This window comes from Callithrix jacchus, chromosome 9, assembly GCF_049354715.1.
Source record: "Callithrix jacchus isolate 240 chromosome 9, calJac240_pri, whole genome shotgun sequence".
NCBI classification, from domain to species: Eukaryota; Metazoa; Chordata; class Mammalia; order Primates; family Cebidae; genus Callithrix; species Callithrix jacchus.
Window position 1 is genome coordinate 34,140,282 of NC_133510.1, and position 25,852 is coordinate 34,166,133.

General features: G+C 37.0%; 1 protein-coding gene and 1 long non-coding RNA gene across 3 annotated transcripts in view; one reads left to right on the forward strand and one right to left on the reverse strand.

Annotated features, from left to right (window-relative positions):
* The window catches only part of LOC144577760 (uncharacterized), a 48,369-nt gene extending 46,339 nt beyond the window's left edge, over positions 1-2,030 (forward strand). The window contains exons 2-3 of the long non-coding RNA XR_013522305.1: positions 452-555; positions 868-2,030. This is a non-coding gene — a long non-coding RNA (uncharacterized LOC144577760). The remainder of the gene's footprint in view (positions 1-451; positions 556-867) is intronic.
* PDZRN4 (PDZ domain containing ring finger 4) overlaps positions 1-25,852 on the reverse strand; it is a 412,538-nt gene that overhangs the window by 45,818 nt on the left and 340,868 nt on the right. For both annotated transcript variants that reach the window (XM_002752366.6, XM_017975991.4), the window contains 2 exons: positions 19,846-20,102; positions 16,649-16,751 (listed from right to left, as the gene is read on the reverse strand). In XM_002752366.6, the coding sequence (XP_002752412.6) occupies positions 16,649-16,751; positions 19,846-20,102 (360 nt within the window). The remainder of the gene's footprint in view (positions 1-16,648; positions 16,752-19,845; positions 20,103-25,852) is intronic.

Sequence of the window (25,852 nt, forward strand, 5' to 3'; positions counted from 1 at the left end):
CTCCCTGCCAGCTCAGAACAGCAAGAGCCACAGGTCAGCTCACTTAAGCCTCCCCATAGCCCTAAGATGTATGGTTTTAGTAGCCCCCCATATAGATACAGGAAACTAAGCTTTATTCCAGGTAGAGTTGTTCTAGAATTGGAAGGAAGGACAGTGTGATATTATGGAGGCAAAGGAGAAAGAGCCCCTCTGGAAGATGCAGATGGCCAGCTGCACCAGGTGCTGTTGAGAAGATAAGGTAGTGGAAGGTAGGATTGGATTTGGTCACTCAACAATTACTTATCATCCTCAAATCAGATTTCAATGGATTGAAAAATGAAAGAGATAATTTTTAAATGGCAGAGAATCACATATTATTTTACAGTGTTTGGGCAAAGGAAGAATAGAGAATATGGAAGTCAAATATTCAAATGGGCTTAATTTGAAGTTTTTTTTTTTTTTTTAAAAATAGGATTTAATATATTTGGGCCTACTATGCTTCTCAGAGCACTCTTCCTTGCGTTTGGCTCAGAATCATGTTTCCAGTGCTTGTACTCAGACCCTATCATCCACAAGGTATGGAGTTTCTTTTCCAATTTTTCCTTTCTTCATAAATATTCTCCATTATAGGTGATGAAATTGAGATTTACAATGGTTGAATGATGGAATAGAGATATATGTAGATATATCTATACCTATATCTTACATATCTGTGTTCCATAATTTATATAGTTTTATATGTGTATATATGGCATATATTTATAGTGTGAGTTTACATATACATACATATGTATTTACATATATTTTATATATATACCAGTTGTGATATTATATGTTGTCATACCTTATCTCACATAATCCTATGAAACATGTATTATCTTTTCACAGGTTAAAAACCTGAGTGTCAGAGACATCTCACAAGTACTAAGCAGCGAAGCTTGATTTGAGTTCACTTCAGGCTGATTCCAAAAACAGTGAGATATAATTTCTTCTCAAATCATTGATACAGTTAGACCTCTAGTTGGTTGGTAATACTATTTTGAAAGACTGTCTTTGGCCTTTTTCTTGTTTTCTCATTCTCTCCCCCAGGACCCTCATCCAGGCCTGATATCTCCCTGAGAGCTGTATTGCAATAGTGGCCCACTCAGCATCTTTATATGGGTGTCTAAGAGGCCTCTCAAACACAATGTACCCTAAAACACTCTTGATTTTTGCCTCCAAATTCCCCACACCACACTTCCCCTGCCTCCGTTTTCCTCCTTTTAGGAAATAATATCTAATAGCTCAATTTCAAAAATGAAGAAGCTGCTTTCAATTCCTTTGTTTTTCTTATTTCCATAACTAGTCAATCAGCAATAATACCTGCCATGTTTCAAAAATATTCCCTGGCTTCTCTTCCTTTCTACTAACTGACCAAATCACCATCTGTTCTCACCCGAATGAGCACAATCACGTCCTACTGCCTTTCTCTGTATCTTCACCAAACTTGACAGTGTATTTCCAAAAGGTAGTCAAAGTTATATATTTAAAACAGAAATTAAAATAAAATAAATTATGAAAATAGAAATCATGCTGTTTCCCTCTTAAGTCCCTCTAATATCTTTGTATTTCACTTATAATAAAATCCACAAGCCTTATGATTTGCAAGGTCCTGAATTATTTGGCCTATAATTCTCTGTCTTCTATAAACACCATTCTAACAACTCTCACCTTTTTCTTTGCTTAGTACATCAAGCTCCTTCTTTCCTAAGGGACTTTGAACTCTATATACACTTACCCTTCATGCAGATGAGTATCTGCTCTGGAGCCAGGCTACCACAATCTGAATGCCAGCTCCTCCACTAACCCGTTATCAACAGTTCTTGACCTTTTCCTGCCTCAGTTCTTGCTTATGTAAAGTGGGAAATACCTATTTCATACTGTTGTAGTAAAGTTTAAATGAGTTAATATGCCATTGGGATTTTGATAGGAATTGCATCAAATCTGTAGATCACTTGGATAGTACAGACATTCTAACAATATTAATTTTTTCCAGTCTAGGAACATGAGACGTCTTTCCATTTATCTGTATCTGCTTTAATTTAATATTGTTTTATACTTTTCAGGGTACAAGTCTTTCACCTCCTTAGCTATACTTATTCCTAAGTATTTTATCTTTAATGCTGTTGTAAATAAAATTGTTTTCTTAATTTCCTTTTCAGATATTTCCTTGTTAGTGTATAGAAATGCAACGAATATTTGTATGTTGATTTTGTATCCTGCAACTTTAATAATGTGTTTATGGCATAGATTGTGGTGATGATTTCAGAAGTATATACTTATCTCCAAGCTCATTAAGTTGCATACATTAAATATGTAGAGATTTTGTATGTCAATCTTACCTCTATAAAGTGGCTTAAAAATGAGTACGAGTCGATATACACTAGTACTTTGCAGCAAGGGATACTTATGGTTGTTATTGATGATGATTATTCCTTCTGATCCTTGTGTGGGTGGGTTCTTTCTTTTCTTTTAGTTTTCAGCTTTCAGATAAGCCATCTTTGACTATTCTGTCTGTACCTGTCCCACACTGGAATTTCACACTATTTTCTTCCTATCACTATCTTCATCAGAGATTTTCTTACTTCCCTTACTCTTAATTGTCTTCTTCCCCTTTTGAATACAAACTTCAGGAGAGCCGTGGCATTGTGTTGTTGGCCCCAGTGTTTCTGGTACCTGAGACAGTCTCTAATATGAACTAGGTACTTAATAAATATTTGCTGAGCAATGTGTGAAGCCACAGGCTCCAACTAACACTTTCAGGTTGACATTCTTAGCACTGCAGCTCCACTGAGTTCACCATCTTCGGCTGTAGCTCCATGTATCCATCTACTTTCTAGACATTTTTATATGCATGTGCCATGCCTCAAATTGTCCACAAGCAAATCCATAGCGACGTTCCTTCTTCATCAATTTATTACTCAGTCAACAGCATCTACATGAGACAGACCTTTCAGCTAAGTGGGAAACCCGGAAGCCATTTTCCCTCAGGGCCATGAAATGATGGCACATACCTGAACATATACATATCTACCATGTATGTGCCAGTCAGGACTACATGTTCTTATATAGTATTATATTTAATACTAACAAATACATATTATTAATACTATCTTCTTTTCACAGATGAGGAACCAGAGACACAAAGAAGTCACATAGTACCAAGCATTGGAGTCCGATTTGAGTGTACTTTAGGCTGATTCCATACATACCTACATATAATTTCTCCTCCAATAAGAATGATACAATGAAATGTTTAGTGTCTTGGGAATAAAAAGTTTTAAAGGAATGACTTGTAAATTAATGGGCAGGTTATTTATAGGGAACAGTAAATGAGGACTTAATGAGGGGAATTTATTTTATATAGTTGGAATATAAGCAAAATAATTTGGGGATTAGAAAGTATTCTAGAATCTTTTTCACATGATTGATCTGATACTAATCAGATATTAATCATTTTGAATTAAAATATTACAAATGTCTGTACTTTATTACTGTACAGCTATGCACATGTTTAAGACCATTAAGGAAAGTGACAGGAATTGACCCTAAAGCCAATTTTCCTGCACCTGAGAAAAATCCCTGGGAGAACATATGGCTTTCTTTGCTTTTGGCAGACATAAAGAATAGAACTTGCATATAAAATGGCCAGTCCAGTTTTGAAGTGGTGATAATGTTAATTCATTTCCTTCTGTGAGAATCAGATAGTAAAACTAATTGAATATTCACATGTGCTGCCTCCTATATGAATTACTCTATGTCTGTGAATTAGTTTACCCATCCTATACTAGGATATATTGTATGAGACTGCATTCCTAAAAAAACATTTTAAGGTGAATAAATCTAAAAGCACATCATCTGGGAGATTTAGACTTTCAAGCTAACCCAGACAAAAGTAAGCGATGGAAAGTCTGCTGGTCATGCAAATTATCTGAAGGAGAGAAAGAGAAGTTTGGAGTCCCTTTTGTTTTCATTTTGGAGAGAGAGATGTGTTAATTTCTTTGTCTATCAGATCGGAAGAGATTAAATCATTATTAACTAAAAACACTTAGTGGTGTCTCCACAGAGGGAATCAGTTTTCTTTTGAATTTCCCAACTGCATTGCTCACATACTCTTAAAGCACATTTGTAACTGTCTTTACTTGGCAGATAGCCATGTCCAACTCAAAGGAAGGAAAAATTCTTTAAGGATTATGAACTTCCTGGCTGCAAAAAAGGCTCAACAGCTGTCAGTGGATCCTCTAGTTACTCATAAACATTCCCTTGGAAAAACACTACCCTTCCAATGGCTATTTAGGAGTCTTGGACCTCTCTCATAAGAGAAACCACAGGTAATCACATAATATGTAGGATGTATTAGTTTTAATTCGTTTATAAAAACAAAGTGAAATACTATATCCTCTTGACAATTACACAATCTAGGAAAGAACATATATTCAATTACATGCCAAAGGGAAAACTGAATAATGACATACCAATAACAAGGATATAGTACTTTTAAAATCATAAAAAAATCATTTCTTAAGAGAAAGAAGAAATTCTTGACCAGCATTTGCCATAAACTAGCTGTGACAGGTGAAACTTTCACCTTCACAGGCTTCAGTGTCGTCTGTCAAGTAAATCAGATGTGCGTCTATTGCCTTCTTATAGCTCTTATGCACCATGTCAAAGTTCTCTTCATTTCAATTCTCTTTTGTCCAAATATGATGTAATTGTTTTTAATCCATATGTGCTTCTCCGTTATTTCAAGTTCCTATCTATAATATGTCTTATTGTGCCTTGATTACTAACAATTCTTTTATATTTAAAGGAAGACTCTATCCATCTTATAAAACGTACACCTTTTTTTTTCTCTAACAAGCTTTCTACAGCACATTCCTATATGGTAACTTCTTATGGAATCCCTCACTTCCTACTGAAGTGGGAAGAATGTGGGACTTTAAAAATGTGATAATCTCAAGAGAGCTAAAAGAGCAAATGGTTTCAATGTGTTTTACAGAATGAAGAAAAAGTCACTGATTTAACTTCTAACATTTTGTCACTATTGAAACATTTTGCTAACAAATAGAAATATGAAAAGAAGATCGGTAAGAGGGCAAGAACAATGAAATGAAAGCACAGGCAAAAGAATATTGAGAAAGCGGTCAAATCTAACTTTGGCTGGTGAATAACTTCTGCTGCAGAGCTGCAACTCACAATTAGATTTGGGTTCCAAAACTGTGGCTTCTGTAATAGCTGGCATCAACACCAAATACAAACATATGTTGCCTTAAATGTTTTATTTTAAGTAATGAAATCTGGATATTTAAAATCTGATAATGTCTAGAAGTGCCATATCTCAGTTCAAGCCAGGTGATTATCAGCTTTGTGCCTTCGTCTTCACATTCTCCTAATCTGTTTCATTTATGATGACTGCAGGTGTAGATTATTTGTTGTTGTATTTAAAAATATTACTGTCCAGTAAACCGATCTGTAAACATCATTATTACTGCTGACATCTTTCTATGGGCTTGAAATGAGCCAAAAGATTTATTTGCTCCATCACCACATTTTAAACATGCTCTCAGCCAATAACTAGGCAGAGTCAGAGGCTGTGTGTGTGTGTGTGTGTGTGTGTGTGTGTGTGTGTCTGTATTTAGGCATGTTTACTGAAAGACTAAATAATTTCAAATTTAAATTACAAAAACATATGATATTTTCTCTCATATTTAACTTGATGAACAAAACAACTTTTTGAAAATGTGAGACATATATCCAGAGAGTCTCAGTTCTAAACCGTCTTTGAGACTTACGCTTCAGCTTTGCTAGCCTTCAAGTGTCTTTAAGATTTAACCATTGCTTCGATCATTTAATGTGCTCAGTACTTGGAAGAGAGGGATGTGTAAAACAAAGTAACCATCCTGAAGAAGGTTAGAGACTTTTCGGGGAAGCCAAAGTAAGAAAAAACAATAATCATATATAAAGCAAGTGGAAGAGAGAGCAGAGGTCACAATCTAGGCAGTTTTAAGAAGAATCCAGTACTTCTTTCAGTGAAAAACTATAACCATATCTTTTGTTTGTCAAATATTTAATAGTTAAAAAAACATTTTTGTCTTTGTGTTCTTATTTCTACCTCTGAGATGAAACCAGTGGTATAGGAACAGTGTTGAGGAAGATAAAGGGGGTATTCCAGGCAGAGGAAAGCAAGAACTAAAACGAAAGACCAAGAAAATATGATGCTTGGGGAGCTGCAGGCAGTTTACGTGGCAGAAGCACAGCATTCTCACAGCTCACTCGGATCAGCGGGTGGTGAACACAGGGAGGCAGATGGGAAGAGCTTCATATGCTATGGAGTTTACATTTCATTATACAGGCCTGAGTTTTCCAAACTAGAATGTCAGGGGAGCCATAAAACCACAGCGTAAACACTGTGCATCTTCCTGGAGTATCAATTTGTGAAAGTGGGGGTGGGGAAACCACAATGTATCTACTAAGAGGTAAAATGCAAATTTCCAAAAAATGAAATAAAACTGGCATGAAATTGTTCTTTAGGCCCTACACCCAGACTTGGTGGGCTAAGACCCCTCGAGTTCCTCATTATTCCTCTATGGAAAAGCTCTGAGGAGCATTGGCAGAAACCATGAAGAATTACTGAAGAATTTTCAGTAAAGGGGTGATATGATCATTAATAGTAAGAAAGAGATGGTGGTGGCAGAGGCTAAGAGCAGGAAGACTTGAGGATACGACTGCTTTAGAGGGATGGGGATAGTGCCCGGCTGTGAAGATGCACCAGGTTCAACTGAGAGCATTTTGTGGGTGTTGGAGGTGAGGAGCAGGAAAGAATCAGGGCTGCTCTCAGCTTTCTGGTCTGTGCCACTTTACCTAGAAAGCAAGTTTGTTTTAAGAATTAGAGGTGATCTCGGGCCGGGCGCGGTGGCTCACGCCTGTAATCCCAGCACTTTGGGAGGCTGAGGTGGATGGATCACGAGGTCAAGAGATCGAGACCATCCTGGTCAACATGGTGAAACCTCGTCTCTACTAAAGATACAAAAAATTAGCTGGGCATGGTGGCACGTGCCTGTAATCCCAGCTACTCAGGAGGCTGAGGCAGGAGAACTGCCTGAACCCAGGAGGCGGAGGTTGCGGTGAGCCGAGATCGCGCCGTTGCAAGCCTGGGTAACAAGAGTGAAACTCCGTCTCAAAAAAAAAAAAAAAAAAAAAAAAAAAGAATTAGAGGTGATCTTTAAAGCATGTAGCTGAGAGCCTGGCAACACGGTAAGTGCTCAGAACACAGTAACTCTTAGAATTGTGCAGCTAAGGGGGCTGTTAAGAGAGAGGAGAGAAGAACAAGCAGATTTTGGGCAGAAGCATGCTGAATTTAGGAGGCATTTCCTGATTTCATTTAAAATACCCTTCATCTTTGAAAATTCAAATCTCTTAAAACTTATCTTTTTGTTCAACCTTATGCTTATGGACCTATATTTGAATATATGGTTAACATGGAAGTAGGTATACATTAAATACTAACTATAATGTTAAGCCCATTTACTATGTTGATGAAATTATATTGTTTCCATAAACTGGGTATTTACTCCAAACCTTTTATTTAGAGTTGAGGGTCTTGCTTTGTCACCCAGGCTGGAGTGTAGTGGTGTGAGCATAGCTCAGTAGTCTTTAACTCCTGGGATCAATAATCCTCCCACCTCAGTCTCTTGACTAGCTGGGACCTCAGATGCCATCATGCTCACTTAATTATTTAATTTTTTACAGATACAGGGTCTCACTACATAGCCCAGACTGCTCTCAAAGTCCTGGCCTCAAGTCAAGCTTCTTTTAAAATGTGTTTTAAATAAAGGTTAAATAATAAAGGAAATAAGCCCACTTATTACTAATGATACTACTCTCATATATTGCCTGTAAGAATATAAATTAATACATCTTTTCTTGGACAGCAATTTTTTGATGAATATTTATCTGAAGTGTTATAAACTATTCTTGTGCATTGATACAGAAATTTTACTTTGGGAAAATTTTCTTAGGGAGATAACTCTGAAATGCAGACAAAGAGTTATGCATAAAGCAGTTAACTGTAGCTCTTAATAATTTAAATAAAAGTTGGAAAAATGTTAAATTTCCCCAAAATGCAAAATTACACTCATACAGTGTAGACAGAAGAGGAAAACACACAAAAAATATTAACTGTCATTATCTTAGGTGGTGCAATTGCCACCATATTTAAAAATTGTATTTTGGACCTCAAATGCATAGATCAGAATTATCATACATCTGTACTAGTTCTCTTTTATTTGTATTCAATTACATTGAGCTGGATTATGTAATAGACAGTGAATATTGGTAAATGCAGCATGTAACCAGAAACCAGAGTACTACCAATAGCTTATGACCTTGAAGGAGAAGGAGAACTGTAATCCTAATATAAAACACATCACCTTTAAGGATTCCATACATTCATTTCAGAGACAATATGATATAGTGAAGAAAAATTTCAGAAGAGGATTATTTTTTGTATTTTTAAATTTAAAAATATGTATTATATGTAAATAAAGTATTTGTTTTCTAGACTTTTATAGACTTCATCTTCCATTTCAAATTGGTAAATGCAAATGAGCTAACTTGCTCTGAACGCTAAAGCTAAAGGCAGAGGTAATATGGAGGGGGTACTGAGACATATGGTGCTAGACACAGACCAGCATGAGGCCATGTGAGTGCGTGGGCTTTCTCTGTAAGAACTGAAATGAAATGTGGGTTGGTATGTTTAAACTGTTAAAATACTTGTAAAAATGTTTAAGGATTTGACCATGAATTTGTCTCACTTTGTTTATGTGAGTTACATTCTAGAAATAGATGCAGACCAGTCACTCCATAGTCAACACTTCTTGTTCCCATGGAGCACACAGGTGGAACATGATTCATTCAAGAGAGATCTAGACTTCTGGTCTGATTTCCTTCCGCTATATTATATTGCCTCTGAAAACAACATTAGAATCTTTAACACAAATTTTGCTTTATATTAGAAAAGATAGCTCTTCTTTTTCTGCCACTATGAAAATAGTCTTTGAAAGCAGAATAGAAGTCACTGGAAAATATGATTTGATATGCAAATATGCACCTTAAACACAACCTTTCACAAACACCTTTAAGTAATGGAAAGAAATCTTCTGAATATGTATCATAAGTATCTTCAAACAAAAATTGAATGTCAGCATTTTGATAAAAGTCATATATGTAGTATAAGGAATCTTCATTTATATTTAGATTCCTCGTAAAATAAATGTGCCTGTGGTACCTGGTTTAATAACCAACTTGGAAGGTTCAATTTACTTTTCATTGTTTTCTCAGGAAATAAGGTTTAGTGTTGTCACAATCAGTGAGGCAAAAGAAAGATTTGCTTCTTATTTGTTTTATGAAATTACGGAAACAAATTAATAGCAATACTAATCTTATTTAATTCAGTAAGAAATCTGAAAGAATTATAATAACTTTGATAACCATTGCCAACTTTGTGGCATTTTTTTTTCCAGTCACTCTTCAAGCAAGACTGACAAGAAAATAAAAATTAATCTCACAATTTAGGAAAATCATGCAATTTAATAAACTTAGGTATTCCATTTAAGAAATTCTGCTTGGAATGTTAGGATCATACAACATGTGATTTTATGAAGTATTAGTCTCAATTAAAGTTCAACAAGTATAAAAATGGAACAACCACACAATGTATTTTCTTACTATGATACTTGCTAAAGTTAAGAAAAAAAAAGCTGCTATTCATAATGAGCCATACACCAAGTCTGTTTAGGGCAAACCAGGGTGTACAGTTATCCTAACAAGCCTGAACCCCAATTATTCTCTAACTACAGAATTTAGTATGTCTGTTTACTAGGGTTCACCTGCTTATGAATTTGTGGTAAAATACACATATGTTCCTTGGTAAAACAGAAACAATAAAAAACTCAATTTCCTTAATTTATAATCTGACTCAGGTATACACTCAAATCCATTTCCTCAAATTAATAGATAAATTGACATCCTATGAAAAAAAAACACTTTCTTACTTTATTTCAAATTGTTATTCTCCATCAGCCTTCTTTTCCTCTCTCCTAATTTAACATTTTGTACTTATTTTGGGGACTTATAAAATAAGAATAGTAGCAACAATGATCCACAATTTATTCACTCATCACACAAATACTACTGAAGGATCACTGTGTGCCAGGTCCTGTGCTGGGCCCTCCTAGTGAAGAAGATAATTACAAGCAGTCACTTCTGTTATAAAGACAACCCATTTAGAAAAAAAGACAAGTACATAAATGATTATAGTTTTGGGTGTAATCTAAAGAACAGAAAATGTTTACAGAATGTGGTGTGGGAGTTCAGTGGTGGAAAAGATTGTGGTACATGATAGGAGGCCATCATAGAATCCTTCTATGCATTGATGCCTGACTCTGTCTTTGAAATGATGCTTGCCTCTGTCTTTGAACGGTAGCAGAGATTGTCACAAAAGCATCCCAGAGGCACAGCAGCGCATGAGCAAAGGCACAAAGAAAGGAATGCACACAGCTTCCTCTGAGTATTGGTGTACTGTAGAGTTTGATCCCAAGATGCTGAAAATGTGGGGTGGTGTCAGAGTTCCAAGGACCCTCCATGCCAGGCAAAGGATTTTAATTAATTCAAGGAAAAGAGTGATACAAGATGAGAAACAAAGGAGTAAACCAATGAGAGGCACACTTGAAAAGGTTGGGATAGGATGGCCTGCAGAGATTAGGATTAGGGACGGTCCACAGGAGAGCAAAAACTAGCCTAAGGGTAGAACAATGTTGGAAACAAAGGGAAGACAGTGGTGATAAGAGGGAGAAACATGTCACATAGAATCTGGAAATACTAGCTCTGATATATGATAACTCATTGGTTTGGCCTCCATGATTAAGATTCTCATCTGACATATTTGAGAAAATGGTGGTGTCATTAATAGGCACCTCAGTGAACCATCTCCAGACTAACAGAATACCATATTATCTTTAATGCTTAGGTAATAAAAGTATTTCACACTCCATCCAGATCAGTTTTCAATTGAGTAAATTTCCCAAAGGAACGGCACTTATGAAGATGATTTTTTTTAAATGGATGATTTTACTGCCCCAGTAGTAAGTGGTATAAAATTATTTTAGCTATTTCATTAATAATTTTAAAATGTGACTAACAAGCGGAAGAAAAGGGACTAGTGGAAGACATTCAGTGAATTAAACAAATCTAAATATTCTACCCTTTTACACGCTATACATGATTTTCTCATTTATCTACTGCAACATACAGATACTACATGGTCTCTTTATCAATTATGTTTCATACCCAACATGTTTCTTCCATCACTGGCTTTCAAACTCTTTGATAGGTTTGCCTCTCTCAAGATCAGAGATGGACAGAGTCACAATTGGCTAGTGGGGGAGGCACTTAGTTCCCCGTTCCTTGCAGTGTTTCTCACATATGCTGATGGAGTCCTTGGTCAAGAAGTAATAAGGGGGATACAAGCATGAATTAGAGAACATGCCAAATTTATACCAAGTAGGAGATTCTATGATTTTATAAGGTGGCCAGTAAAGATCCATTTCCATGGAGACCATTAACTTTCTACTACATGACTTATTTCTCCCTATTTTTCCCCATCTTTGCCCTTTCCTTAGAAGGTTTTGAGACAAAAATGGCATTAGGGCTGAAACTCCTGCTCCAAGAACAAATATCTGCTGGAAAGGGAGAGGGCATTTATTATAAACTGTCCTAGTTCTATTATGTAAAAGAACTTGGACAGTGGTCCCAAGATCTTTTCCACTTCCCTTTGTGTGGAAAAGAGGAAAGGGACTAGGTGGCTCAGAAGTTGGTCCATGCAGACAGCAATGGGAACCCTCATTTATTCCTTGAGGAAATATGCATTGAGCACCCACTGTGAAACGGGCCACATGATGCAATGATAAGCAGGACAGATGAAGCCGCTGCCCTCGGAGCCTTAAGATCCGTATAGCTCTAAACAGGCATACTAGGGACTTTTTTTTTTCTAAATTTTGCCTTCACAAATCATGAAGTTGCTCAAAAAATATGATGCAATCTAGTTAATAATCATCCTCTTGTTACTTTTTTTGAATGAAAATCCCCGATTCGCGATTCCCTTTTCTTTATGTAAAAGAGAGATTACATACTTAAAGTCTCACAAATATTCAGCACATATTTGCAGGGATCCAGCTCCAGGAAATACATTTTGCAAAACGACACTTCTCAGCACAGCACACGGGTTTGCTTATGCTTTGCATAAGGATTGCCAAGAGGAAGCTAATTAATATGCTAAATGCTCACTCCTATTTATAGACACTGGCCCAAGTTTGGTTTTCAGTTAACATGTACAGAGAACTCTGACATATTTATCCTCTCTTTTCCACTTTTAGTACCTCTTCAAGCAAACTTCTAAATTTTTTTGCTTATATTTTTATGATACTGGACACATAAAGGGTACTTATTTCAGCCTTTTGTATATATTTCTTTTCCTGATCTTTGAGGGAGAAGTAAAAATGATTTTAAGCAGTATTTCTAAGTGATAAAAATCTGCAGGCACATAATTGTTGCTTATGTTGACTAACGTGATATTTTATACTATCTCAATCTTGAATGTATTGGTTTCTAACCCCTCTATCAGCATTAGCATTGACTTTTGATAGGTAATGGCAAATGCACTTAGGCAGTTGCAAACATGTCTTTATTAGGAGTTGGGCAAAAAGATCTCCATATTTCTCAAAACCTTTCCCTTTAAATTATTTCTAGTAGAGGCTGGATTTGAGATCTGCCTCTGACTTGCTAAGGGCTATTTATGATTTATTTCAACCTTTGGCTGGCTCTAGGGGGGTAAAAATGAACAAAGTTGAAACTAAAAAGAAGAGTTTAGTCCTTAGTGAAATTCCCGTGGCATGGAACACCCTAACTCTTATGATGGGTGTATTGTTTAAATTTTTATATGTTTACTTTTTTTCTCAAAAATAAAATTAAACTCATTTATCATTTTTAATTAGAGAAAAAGTGCCATCATTTTTTAAAGAGAACAAATTTCAAGCTGTGAGTCTTTTAATATAGACTGGTCCTCTGAGAATTTTCTGAAGCACTATGGGGAAATTTTAAACCCAGTCAAATATTTTTCTTAGGAAAAGTAGTGATAGGTCATGGTGAGATATGGGCATCATTAAATTTTCATAGAGGTTCCTAACACACTGGAGTCACTGTAACATGGACACATTGACTACCATATCTCTAAAGAAGCATTTGCTTTTCCACCAGGGCTCTGAAGGGAGCTGTTAACAGTCTATCAATGAAATAATCTGCATGTTAAAAAGTCCCTAAATATGTATTTACATGATAGTCAGCTGTTTTGGTCTATTGGGTTAATCCACGTGCTAACAGTCTGTATATATGTCCTCACAAGATATACAGATCAGCTTCGGTTCACTGAGTCTATAGTAAGTAGGTCTTTAAAAAGCCACCGAAATAGTCGCATAGTTTGTATTTTAGCAAGTTCAGAAATTCTATATATTATATAATCTATATACTATACTATATACTATATATTATATTTCTTTTAAAGTGTGGATATATTATTTTTGTTCCAGTGGATGTCAGAAGGTGTTCACTCTGACCTGTAATACTTTGCTCTTAAAATGTCAGAAGAAAATTGCCATAGCATAAACTATATTAAAGCTCTGTGGCACAGTCCTCCAGGCCCAGGTGGATGCTTCCTAGTCTATGTCGTACTCCATCCACCATCACCATCCAGGTCCAATTCCCCACGCCCTCTCAGCTGACTTTGCTTCCTTCCTGTCAGTCTCAGCCCAGCAGCCGGAGTGATCCTCTTATGTTCCTTTGTTCCAGCAACTTCCCATCTCATAGTCAAAGCAATTTCCTATATCATAGTTAAAACCAAAGGCTCCACAAGATATGCCCTCACCTCTCTCTGGCTTCACCTCTTCCACTCTCTCACCAGCCTCTTTGCTACTCCTCATCCACCCCAGCATACTCCTGATTCAAGCCCTGGGCACTTGCCCTGCCTTCTTTCTGAAAATCTCCTTTCACACAGCTAGGTCGCTTATATTCTTTAGTTCTCTTGTGACAGAAGACTCATGATGACCCTGTCATAAGACAGTAACATCCTGTCCAACACCACCCTTACTGTTCTCCATTAGTACTTCTCACCATGGAACAGAGGATGTCTTTACTTGTTTGTTCATTGTTGACCTTCTCCTAAAACCTCCTTCCACTGGCACAAGAGCTTCCTAATCCCATGCCTAGATAACAGCCTGGTATATTTTAAGTACTCATTAAGTATTTATGGTACAAATGAATGAAAGCAGATGAAAGAGCAGTCTTCTTTCTACTTCCTGGATTGCCTGGTTGTGCTCATGTTTAGGTTGAAGAGGAATGAGTATGTCTCTTTCTGAGCTGTTGCCTTCTTCTTGGCCATTAGACCTAGTTCCCTGTAATATTCTCTCAGCGACACAAACTAGTACTTCCTTAAGGTGCTCAGCCATACCATTTCTAGAGCTATAGGGTTATGATGAAGCTCCTAGAGGAGGTAGGGTCATCTCAGCTGGGCACGGAAACATCAGATCGGTCTGCTTCTAGGTGCAACAGTAAAAGTGCAAAACAAAGACAGAATTAGCATTTCTAAATCTCTTCACTGAATGAGCCAAATGATGTTCCCCACAGGCTCCAATGATGGCAGTGGACTGACTAGATTTTGCATCCCTTGCAGCCACAAGGGACAGGACGTGCCATTCTATGTGTGTGTCACGTAAGGGTAACAGACTGAGGAGTACTGGGCAGAACCATCATTCTCTCCTGAATCTGGTAATTTTTTCTGGAGGTATTCTCCTGTGCCTTCACTCCCACCTTTAACCATGTATGTTGTTCTCAAATGCATTCTTTCTAATGATTGAAAACTGTCATAGCAACTCCTTCCTTATTTGAATTTCACAGGAATATTCTTTATTTCAGTCACTCAGAAAGGGGCCTATGGCAACAGAATCACAGCTGACAGCAAATTAATGACTATGATGCTATGATTAGTTGAGATTACAGGCTACAAAGAGCTTGTCTGAGAATTCACTGTCATCATCCTGATACTGGCTTCTGCTGGGGATTAATATTGGTCAGAAAAGAGGATGTGGTTCAGCTACAGTAAGCTCCATAGAAATGTAAGGAAATCTGTCTGTATTATAATATTTCAATGACATGCTAATTAATTAAAAGGACTTTTACTGTTAACTTGCTTTGCTTAAGCAAGTCTGTCTCTTATGCCCTCCCCAGCACACTGACTTATTTTAATAAAGCTTTAAGGCATGATCCAGATAAAAAGTTGAAGTGATCTAGATAATTCCACTCTCCAAACTGAAAGTATTCATAAACTAAAAGGAAAATGTAAGACTCCTGAATTATCTGGATAAGTCACTCATTTTATAATTTATTTTACATGAATAGACAAAGCAATGGATACTGCAATGTATGCCAAGGGTTGAGTAGATTTAGAAAATAAAACTTTTCAATCAACTTAATAAAGAGGAGATAAAAATTTAACATGAACAACACAAGAATGACAAAACCATCTACTCAGTTACCAGGTATCATTTCACATCCTTCTAAATTTTGGCTGCAAAGAAATAATGATTTCTGTAATCCCCAGCAATGACTTTTGTGGGGAGAAGATTTCAAACAAATGTCTATTTGCTTTAGGTGAGTTTCCTTATTTGATTTCAGATCCTCCTAAGGGAAGAGATTTCAGGATTTCCTGCTTGTAAAGTGGAAAAGAACACTTCGCTGAACTTGTCTGACATCATGTGAAACATTAAAAGGGCAGGTAATCATGAGTTCTCTGCCTGTTGACCAAAGCTTCTTTACTTCCTTAATCTATTTCATTTTTAAATGTCAGAGTAGGCTGAAACCTTTCAAAGATGTACAGGCTGCAGAAGCAGAGGAAATATTAGGATAAATTCTTTAACTTTTGTGAGAGCTTTTAAATAATTAATGGATGGAATTTTTGAATTCTTATGTATCACAGTACAGAAATCCTAATGTTAGACCATGTTTAAAATAAATATGGTTTAACAACAAAGGGCACAAGGCCATCTCTATTTCTAGGAAGTCTGTGAAATGGATGTTTAGAGTACACGCCATAGGCACAAAGAGAATATTTCATTTCCAAAGAATATAATAAAATCTAGTTTATCAATGAAAATTAGAATATTATAAACAAATGAAAATAGCGAGTAAAATCTTAGTTTTAAATATAATTTATTTTTCAAACTCTACTTGGAAGTCCACATATGTTACAGAACAAATTTTTTAAAAGTACCTGTTGTAATATTATTTATTAAAAAGCAACAAAAATGTGAGCACATTATATTCAAGCTTATACTATAAAAATATTTTCCAATATACTTAAAACACTAGAGCCACATAGGTAAAACAAATAGCATTTGAAAGAGCTTATTCTAGATATGTAATAGACAAGATATTGCTCACTGTAATAAATTAATTTCTTTGTTATGCAAAACCCCTCAACCAGAACTTCATAAAGAAATGTGAAGTGGTGTGAAAATGATCTTACCTCATATTCAAAGTCCTCTGTTCTGTCTGCATCAGCAGGTAAGCTGGAAATATACTCATTGTCCTCATAAAATTCATGCCCCATTGGATGTAGAGAATGGCAGCTAAGGGGAATGAATTAATATGATAGGAATAGATTAAAAGGGTTGTTTTCAAGATTAAAACTGATTTTAGAATTTCTCTTTAGTTCGCTCTGCTTTGGAATAAGACCTGTAGTGATCTAGTCTTTAAATAAACTACAGCTCAGAGAAAGTAATCTCTTTTTATTCTCCCTGTACCTGAAGTCCACCAATTTGCAATTTCTGAGAGAATGCTAGGAATAAGGGCCCGTGGTCAGAGCTGTATTCTGTGGAGAGACTGATGTGAAATCTCTGACAGTCCATGGTGCTTTATTGATACTTTCTGGCCTGCTTCCATTCCACCAAATGTAACAAGCTCCACATGTGTGTGTGTGGCATTTGAGATTGCAGTCTACTGAAGAGGGGTATTTTGTCATAAAACACTACTGATTTCATAATCCACAGCTGTGAACTATTTTTTGAAAACCATTTTCAAAAGCACATATTTTCAGACTCTAAAATGTGCTCACCTTGTCCCCTCCTCTCTTTCTTAAGATACCTCCTTTTTCATTCTCCCTCATAACACACATTTTCCCCTCTGTGATCAAGGACATATACACAAATATTAAAGAGCATTCATGGCAACCAATCCCTGGAAACTCCTATAAGACGCAAGATTTCATAATCCCTTTCGAAAATTCTCAGTGACAGAGAGAGCAGATTAAACTAACGAAATGAGGGGATATGAGGCATAGCACATGGGCACATGGTTTTTACGTATTGTAACTTTTAGGAAATATTTTAAATAGTTTGTAAATGTGTCATTCAATTTATTATGTTCTGATATAAAGACTATATATTATATCATATGAAGACTAAGTATAGTTTAACAGCAAAGGGCATAAGGCCTTTTCTATATCTAAAAGACACCAAAAAAGCCTAAATACAATCAATAAGTTGTAGTAGATAAGACCTCCAAGCCCTGCCAGTGTGGCCCTTATTGAAAACTTGGAGATAGCAGTATCAATTAGTTCCCTGCTCCCTTGCTGAAAGCAAGAGACCTGTTCTCATGCCCTCATACTATAGTCAGCATAAATATTCTACCAGCCTTTCCTCACTGCCGTCTAGGGCTGTCAGTTCCATATAGGGCTCACTAGTGTAGGCCAGAATCGTAAAAGTAATGAAGGCAGCACCTTGCCTGGTGTCTACCAGATAAATCTCCGTGCTTATATCTGAACTGGCTCTGCACATCTCATTTGGGCTGTTGAAAAATTGAAGCCAGCTGCTTTGGACATCTGATGTGTTTACCTTGCCTTTCAGATAGTAAGAAGGAAGGAACACTTTATTCACTCAACATTTATTCAGTGCCTACCAGATGCCAGGCCAAGTGCTAGAAAGACATTGGTGCACAAAATCCAATTCTGCCCTATTAATTGGGGAAAGCAGCAAAGTGGGAATTTTAATACAGTGCAATAATTAAGGGGAAAATATAGGAGCCTTGGGAGCACATGGTAGGGGTGGACCCACTGCAGCCCTAGGAGGTTTTCTATAAAAGATTGTCACTAAGCTAAGGTCTGCAGGACCTAGGAAGAGGAGCATGATGCACTGGCTAAGGGAGTAGGTATTGAGGTCAGACCTCTTAGGCCTAGAAGCCTGGCCCTGTCACTTTTTTTGCTATGTGATCTTGTCCATGTATTTAATATCTGTTCCTTCATCTTAGACATAGGATGTTGATAATATAATGCACTCCTTCATAAAACTAAATGAGTCAATAAATGCAAAACTTTTGGAATAACACTGAAAGCATGTTAGGTTAGCTAATAAAAGCTAGCTATTATTATGCATTCAAGGAGGTATTTATTGGATGGCTACTATGTTTTAGGCTGTATTAATAAATATATTTGTTTGCTTGCTTTTTGTTCAACTCCCCCTCTAAAATATGAACCCTAGAAGGTAGTGACTTTATTTTTGTTCATAGTTTTATGCCTGGCATCTAGTTCCAATGCCTGACACATTCAATTTTTCTGACACAAAGGGCTATTTAAAAGGTAATGATGAATGAATAAAGCGATACCCAAGACAAACAGATCCCCTGCCCTTCTGAATTTGAAGTCTCAAGGAGTGGTTTTCAAAACCTTTCTGCACATTAGAATATATTAGGGGGAGTTTTGAAAAATTCTGATGCCTAAGACTTACTCTAAGAATTCTCATTTAATTGGCCTGAGGGGTGATTCAGGTATAGCTTCTAAAAGTTCCCAGGTGATTCAATTGTACATCCGTGACCCACTGACACAGGCTTATGGGACCCAACTATCAAAGGGCAGGAAAGTGGCATGAATCAGATCTATGTTTTTTACAAAGTAAAGAACAGCTCGGAGTAGGTGATGAAAATGCAGCCTAAAGAGACCATTGCTCTGGCAAACGCTGTTTGAATATTTACTAGAAAGCTCACAGAACACAGTGAATCGGGCAAACACACTTCTAAAGCTGTGCAAGTAGGATAATTTGAATAAAATCTCTCTGGCTTCCTTTAAATTAGGCAAAGATCAAGAGGAAGTATTCCTTGATTAGCTCTTTATTTGATAGCACTATACTTACTCTCTGACAGCCAAGATCCTTTGTTTATATCTCAATATATTGGGTAATTGCTTTCTTTGGAGAATTGCACTTTAATTAAATCAATTTCCTAGCTTCTCTTTAAAGAAGAGAAATACCAGGAAGAGAGAGAGGTGGCCCACAGAGGAGAATGTGGTGCCAACATGCCACTTCCACATGAGTCTTAGTAAGGTTTCTGGCAGCTTTGGTGAGAAAAGCGGTTTCCCTCACCAGAGTTCATGAGTAGCATGAGGCTTTTGACAGCTAATAATACGAAGATGAACTAATCAGAGCCAGAAATGTTCATGGCACCTCGCAAGTATGATTACCCAGGTGAAGCAGCCACATGGGTCAGGGATAGTAGCTGACAGGGACCGCTGAGAACTAACTGCATATGTAGAAACAGTGGAGACATTTTCCAAACAGAGCTGGGAAACCTGTCTCTGTAACTGTCAATCTGCTAGGGAAACTGCTTCTTTCCCACAACTACTTTACATGACCAATGGAAACCAACAGGGCTTTGGAAGAAATGACAGAAAAATACCTGTCTGAGAGCAGGAATGGACAGATGTCTGGCACTGGAGGGGTAGATGGCCGAAGCTTGGCCAGGGCCATGATGTGTTCGAAGGTGATGTCCGTCTGAGTGCTGGCATTCATGAGCTGCACTTCTGGGGCCGTCCCATAGGCCGGTCTACTCAGAGGTGTTCGCCTTAACACCTGCACCACAATGGGCTCCTTGGCATTTCGAAAAGCTTCCACTGCTTCTTCATGAGTGGCCTTTGAAAGATCCTTCCCATTGACCTACAAACATATAAGGACATTGTTCATCTCAGAGGAAAGATCAGAGAGGCTGTTGTGATAGATTAATAAAAGGTAGGAAGAAAACTTTCAACCAGCTCTGATATGAATTTGGTAATGGAATATTAAATCAGACATTGATATTTACTGAAGTCTTTACCAACACGACAAAGTACCTGAGATTATAACAATAATTACTTCTGTAGTTGTTTATAAAATATGTGGAGCTGGTTGACTAGTAACAGCAGAACTATTAGTAAAGATTTAAAAATTTAAGTAACACATCTGCTTCAGTATAGGGTCACTGAAATCTTCAGATAGATAGAAATGTTAAGTATATACTACTTTTTCATGATCTGTCAATCTCTCGGTGAGATTTTTAATATTTAATCAAGGTCTTATTTGCCTAAAATCCAATTTTTTAAGATTTTGTCAAATTTCCTCCATATTCATAATGTTTTAATCCAAGACTGTGTTATTGCCCATATGCATTTTATCCTAAATCCTCACTGTTCAAAGTGTGGTCTACGAACCAGCAACATCAGTATCACATGAGAGATGATTAGAAATGCAGAATCTCTGGCCCTACCCTGGACCTACTGAATCAGAATTGGAATACTCACAAGATTCAGCTTTATATTTATATTCATTGAAAGAAGCACTGCTCTAGAATTCCTCTGAATGGGTATACTATGTCCCTCTGGATATTCATGTGTTTTAATTTATGCCAATTCATGACTCTCCAAAGGAGCCCTGGACATTACAGAGAAAGGGATGAAGTCTGCCTTTGTCCTCAGTCATCGCTTCTCAACAGGGGAAGAAACCATTGGAATTTGGGAGAGAAAAATTATTCTTTCTGTGGGACTCTCCTATGCCTGCTAACTAAGGGCCAGGAATGTTTCTCGACCTCTGTGGCTCCCAAAACACCTACACACTTTCCCTAACACCCTTGTGGGAGGCAATATAGACCACTCTCAAATAGTTCTCAATTTATTCCCTAAAATAAGTCCTAACAACACAGCCTTTTAGTGGAAGTTGTGTTTTAATAAAAGACTTTAGAATCTTGAAAGAGCTTTATGACTCTCCTCCCAAATGAATCAATACTGCTGGCTTTTGCAAATATGAAGACCTATCTTGCGGCACAACTGTGCCCCATATCCCTGAAATTATACCATTTCTAGACAGCTAACTAAGCCACCTGCCTGTTGGTGAGGCACTGATAACTGTTATGCACCAGCAAACCCTTAGATATCCCTGGGTGTCTAAAAAAGAAGTCACTGAGTCGCAGTTGTAGAGAAACTGCTGACATTCAAATGAGCACATTCTCTTTCCCTGAGTAGACAAGGAATATGTGTGTGCTCAGAGCATGTGTAGGGTGTTTTGGGGTAAATGAGACAATGCCAGGTAGATATTATCACGTCATATAAAGACAGGCTTAATGACCTGGAGGAGCTAATTTACTCAATGGACCCTGAAAGAGTTAATGTGCCTTCAAAAAATGAGCAATTAAGCTTCTTCACCAGCAAAATATGTCCCAGTTCAGTTCTTGCTCTTGAATCACTAGTAAGAAACTCAGGTAGAGATTTGACTAGGTATTTACCAGTGTGAACACGTTCACTGATCTTTGCATTCACTCTCTGATTCTTCTCTCCATGAACTAAACTTGAAAAGTTATCACTGAGTTTTCACTGATACATCTTGGAATATCTGACTTGCAGCACAGGAGATTATGTGGACATGAGACATCGATGGGCATCATCACACTCATTCCTTTAGCTCCTGCTGTATGACAGGTGCTTGGGCTGGGGCCACTACTGTCTCCCCACAGGACATGTAGACAGCAGATGACAGAAGAAATCCCAGAATGAAAAAGCACAACATAAAATCTAGCCCCTTTTGTTGAATAGTATCATCTCCTATGTTTTACATTGTGGTCAGTATTTGTCAATTCCAGATTGTGGAAGATTATCAGGTGGTAGGTAAGACTGCTCTGTGAGAATCTATGCAGGAGATAAAAACTGCTCTTTTGTCCCCAGCCTTCCTGTTTCATGATGTCCCGTCAGTTTAGTGAAGATCCGTTCCTACAGGGTCCCATACCCTTCCCTCTCTGAAAAGAAATCTCAGTCATACAGTCTGTTATCAATTTATCTATCTATCTATCTATCTATCTATCTATCTATCTATCTATCTATCTATCTATCTGTCTATATATCTATTTTTGAGATGGAGTCTCGCTCTGTTGCCCAGGCTGAAGTGCAGTGGTGTGGTCTCAGCTCACCACAACATCTGCCTCCCAGGTTCAAATGATTCTCCTGCCTCAGCCTCCTGAGTAGCTGGGACTACAAGAGTACCACCATGCCTGGGTAATTTTTGTATTTTCAGTAGGTGCAGGGTTTTGCTATATTGGCCAGGCTGGTCTCAAACTCCTGACCTTATGATCCACTTGCTTCAGCGTCCCAAAGTGCTGAGATTACTGGTGTGAGCTACTGTGTCCAGCTTATCAACTATTTAATATATCTACTGGTACAGTGTCAACATGTTATCTTTTCCTATAAGCCTTGCATCAAGAGGAACCCCTAATAGTGGTGGAATGAAATAAGACTACGTTTTTGAGATATCTTTATGCAATATCTGAAAGTAAAGGGAAAAATTAGTGACCAGGGTTTCTTCCAGTCACACATTAAATTCTACCAATCCACAAAGTGTGTCAATAGGTAGTAGACAGATAAATACCATTCATCTATTTTTTTCCCCAAGACAAGGTACGCAGCCTTACATGTTAATCTCGTCGTGATGTTCAGAATGTTTATTTGCTATAGTGATCTTCGAAGCAAGAACAATTTTTTTAAGTGAGTTTCCTACTGATCGTGATCATGTATTTATGTTACTATAAGCTAAGTAGATTGTTTTTGTAAAATCCAGTATAGTATACATTTTTTTTGCAGAAATATTATAAACATTATTGAAAAGTATTTTAGGCTGTGAAATAATTATTGTAATGTTTAGTATAAGCAAACGATATTAGCATTCATATGGCAAGATCAATGGCTATTGATTATATGACATACACATTCATTTATTTATTATCATGAAATTCATATACAAATTTCAGTCTTTGCTCTAAGAACAATTAAATACGATCTTAAAGAAAAGGACAGTCCCTGTAATCTCAAGATCTGTCTTCCGTATTGGGGAATGCTCTTTTCTTCCAGTTATCATGCAGCTGACCTCTATTTTCAAAAGCTATTTAATATCTCTCAAAGTAAAGAAGTCTGTGACCTTTAAAGGCTCTACCACTACACATGATCCCTTAGAAAATGTAAGCATTGATGCTACTAAACACTTTTTTCACTTCACTTGAAGTTCATCAACATACTGTTAGCCTATCAAAAGGTCACCATTTTATAAATTATGCCTTTCATAAGAAAAAAAAGAATAGCTTAATTGGGATTTTCTAGCAATTGCTTTGCTCAGTTATCATTGGTTGCAGCTAGTGAGAATTATACCGGAAGAATACCTACAGTTAATCCTCTATAAAAAGTTTGTTAACAAGTAATAGCAAAACTTCCTTTTTTCAAGTGATTAGTTTTTAAACCAATAACAGATATTTGGTGCTTCAAATTGCCATGTCCATATTATTCTATTTCTTTAGCACTATATTCTCTCCCTCAATCCCACCTTCCTTTTTTTTCTTCCCTCTTAATCCTTTGTCTCAATCTTAAATTTAGTTTTGTACAGATGACATATTGTCCTTTTGTTTTGTGAGATGAGACTAAAGATGAAGAAACTCTCTATTAAAGGAGTCTCATTTAAAATAGGTAGTTAAGGGTAGATATCCAATATTTTTGAGTGTCCAGTAAAAGGTGGGAAAGTCTTTTGCTAGAGGAATACAGATAAGTTGATTTTCAGGAGAGAAAATAATGCATGAATATGGTTAGGAGCAAAACTGAGGAAAGGGAATGCAAGGTAATTTGATTACTGACAACAGATACCCATGTGTTATGGGGTTTGAGTTTGCATGCAAAAGGATTTTAAGAAAGATCAAAATTTGATTTAAGACACCACAGGAAAAGAGCCTTTTTCCAAAAGCGCTGTTAAATGGGATGATTGAGAGGATACGGTGTCATAATCAACACAAGTAGTATATGTAATAATTTCCTCTATTGCCATGACTTGTGGCATTTTGATAGCTGTGGCCCAAACTGATTTGGTTCCATCGTAACCAGGCAACTAGAGTACAACTGAAAAGATTTGAGTGATTGATATTTGATAAGAGGCTAGTAGTCCCAGAGTGGGAAGACTAGACTCTGACATGATGATTAAGCCACCTGACTTGAGATAAATGAAAAAAGCCAACACATTACTCAACAAGAGGCCATCAGAATTGGTGACAGCAAAAAAAAAAAAAAAAAAAAAAAAAAAAGAAGAAGGACGATGCCAATTAGAGAAATTCTAGGATAAATAGTGACATGTAATTGTCCAGAGACAAACTAAATGTCACATTAGAAAAAAGGGGAGGGAGTAGTTTTAATCATATCAAATTTGAAGTAGTTATAAGAAATATATTCAAATGAACTAACAAGTAAATGTATGACAGGAGACTACAAGAAAAATTGATCCTAGGAAACCATTTTCTGAGGTCTTCCCCTCACCCCTGCACTTATCAATTCAGTTCAACAAGGACAAATATTCTTAAAGATTAGATATTTAAATGATAGCTTGTAATAAACACATATACATTTTTAGAGATATAAAAATAATAATCTTGTTTTTAAAAATTTATTATTTCCCATTATATTGATAGCATAATCTTAAGTGGATAAAGAAAAAGCAATCACTTTTCAGTGATCAACGCAAAAGATGTGCGAATGCATTTGTTGTGGCAGATGGGCTAATTAATCCATCCGCTAAGTAAAGAAGATAGCTTTTCATATGTAAGCCATATCATAGTAATGTTTGATGAAGCCTCTGTTTAATGAATAATAACCCTTTTGGATATACTGAAAAATCTGGGCCACTCTTCAACAACTTCCCCAGAGTGACTAGTGGCCTCAGCTTGGATTTGAGCCGTTCCTCTTTGATTATTCCTCCAAATCCAGCCACATGCAAAATTTTCTTGGCTATCAGAAAACAAACAGCCTTTTTTGCTTTTCTTTTGAAGTACTAACAAATGCATGAATAAGTCAGTCACTCTAGGGAGAAGCCATTTCTAGAGTCAGCTGTTTGGGAATGATGAGGGTTTCCAAACCGCCATGCCTCTTATGAGAAATGAGGGCTTCTAAGCATCTATGGCTTTCAAGGGAGAATAAATATAAGAATGCTCAGCTGGTGCAGTGGCTCATGCCTGTAATCCCAGCACTTTGGGAGACTGAGGCAGGTGGATCACAAGGTAAGGAGATATAGACCATCCTGGCTAACATGGTGAAACATCATCTATACTAAAAAGACAAAAAAGGTCGGGCGCGGTGGCTCACGCCTGTAATCCCAGCACTTTGGGAGGCTGAGGTGGGTGGATCACGAGGTCAAGAGATCGAGACCATCCTGGTCAACATGGTGAAACCCCATCTCTACTAAAAATACAAAAAAGTAGCTGGGCATGGTGGTGCATGCCTGTAATCCCGGCTACTTGGGAGGCTGAGGCAGGAGAATTGCCTGAACCCAGGAGGTGGAGGTTGCCATGAGCCGAGATCGTGCCATTGCACTCCAGCCTGGGTAACAAGAGAAAAACTCCATCTCAAAAAAAAAAAGACAAA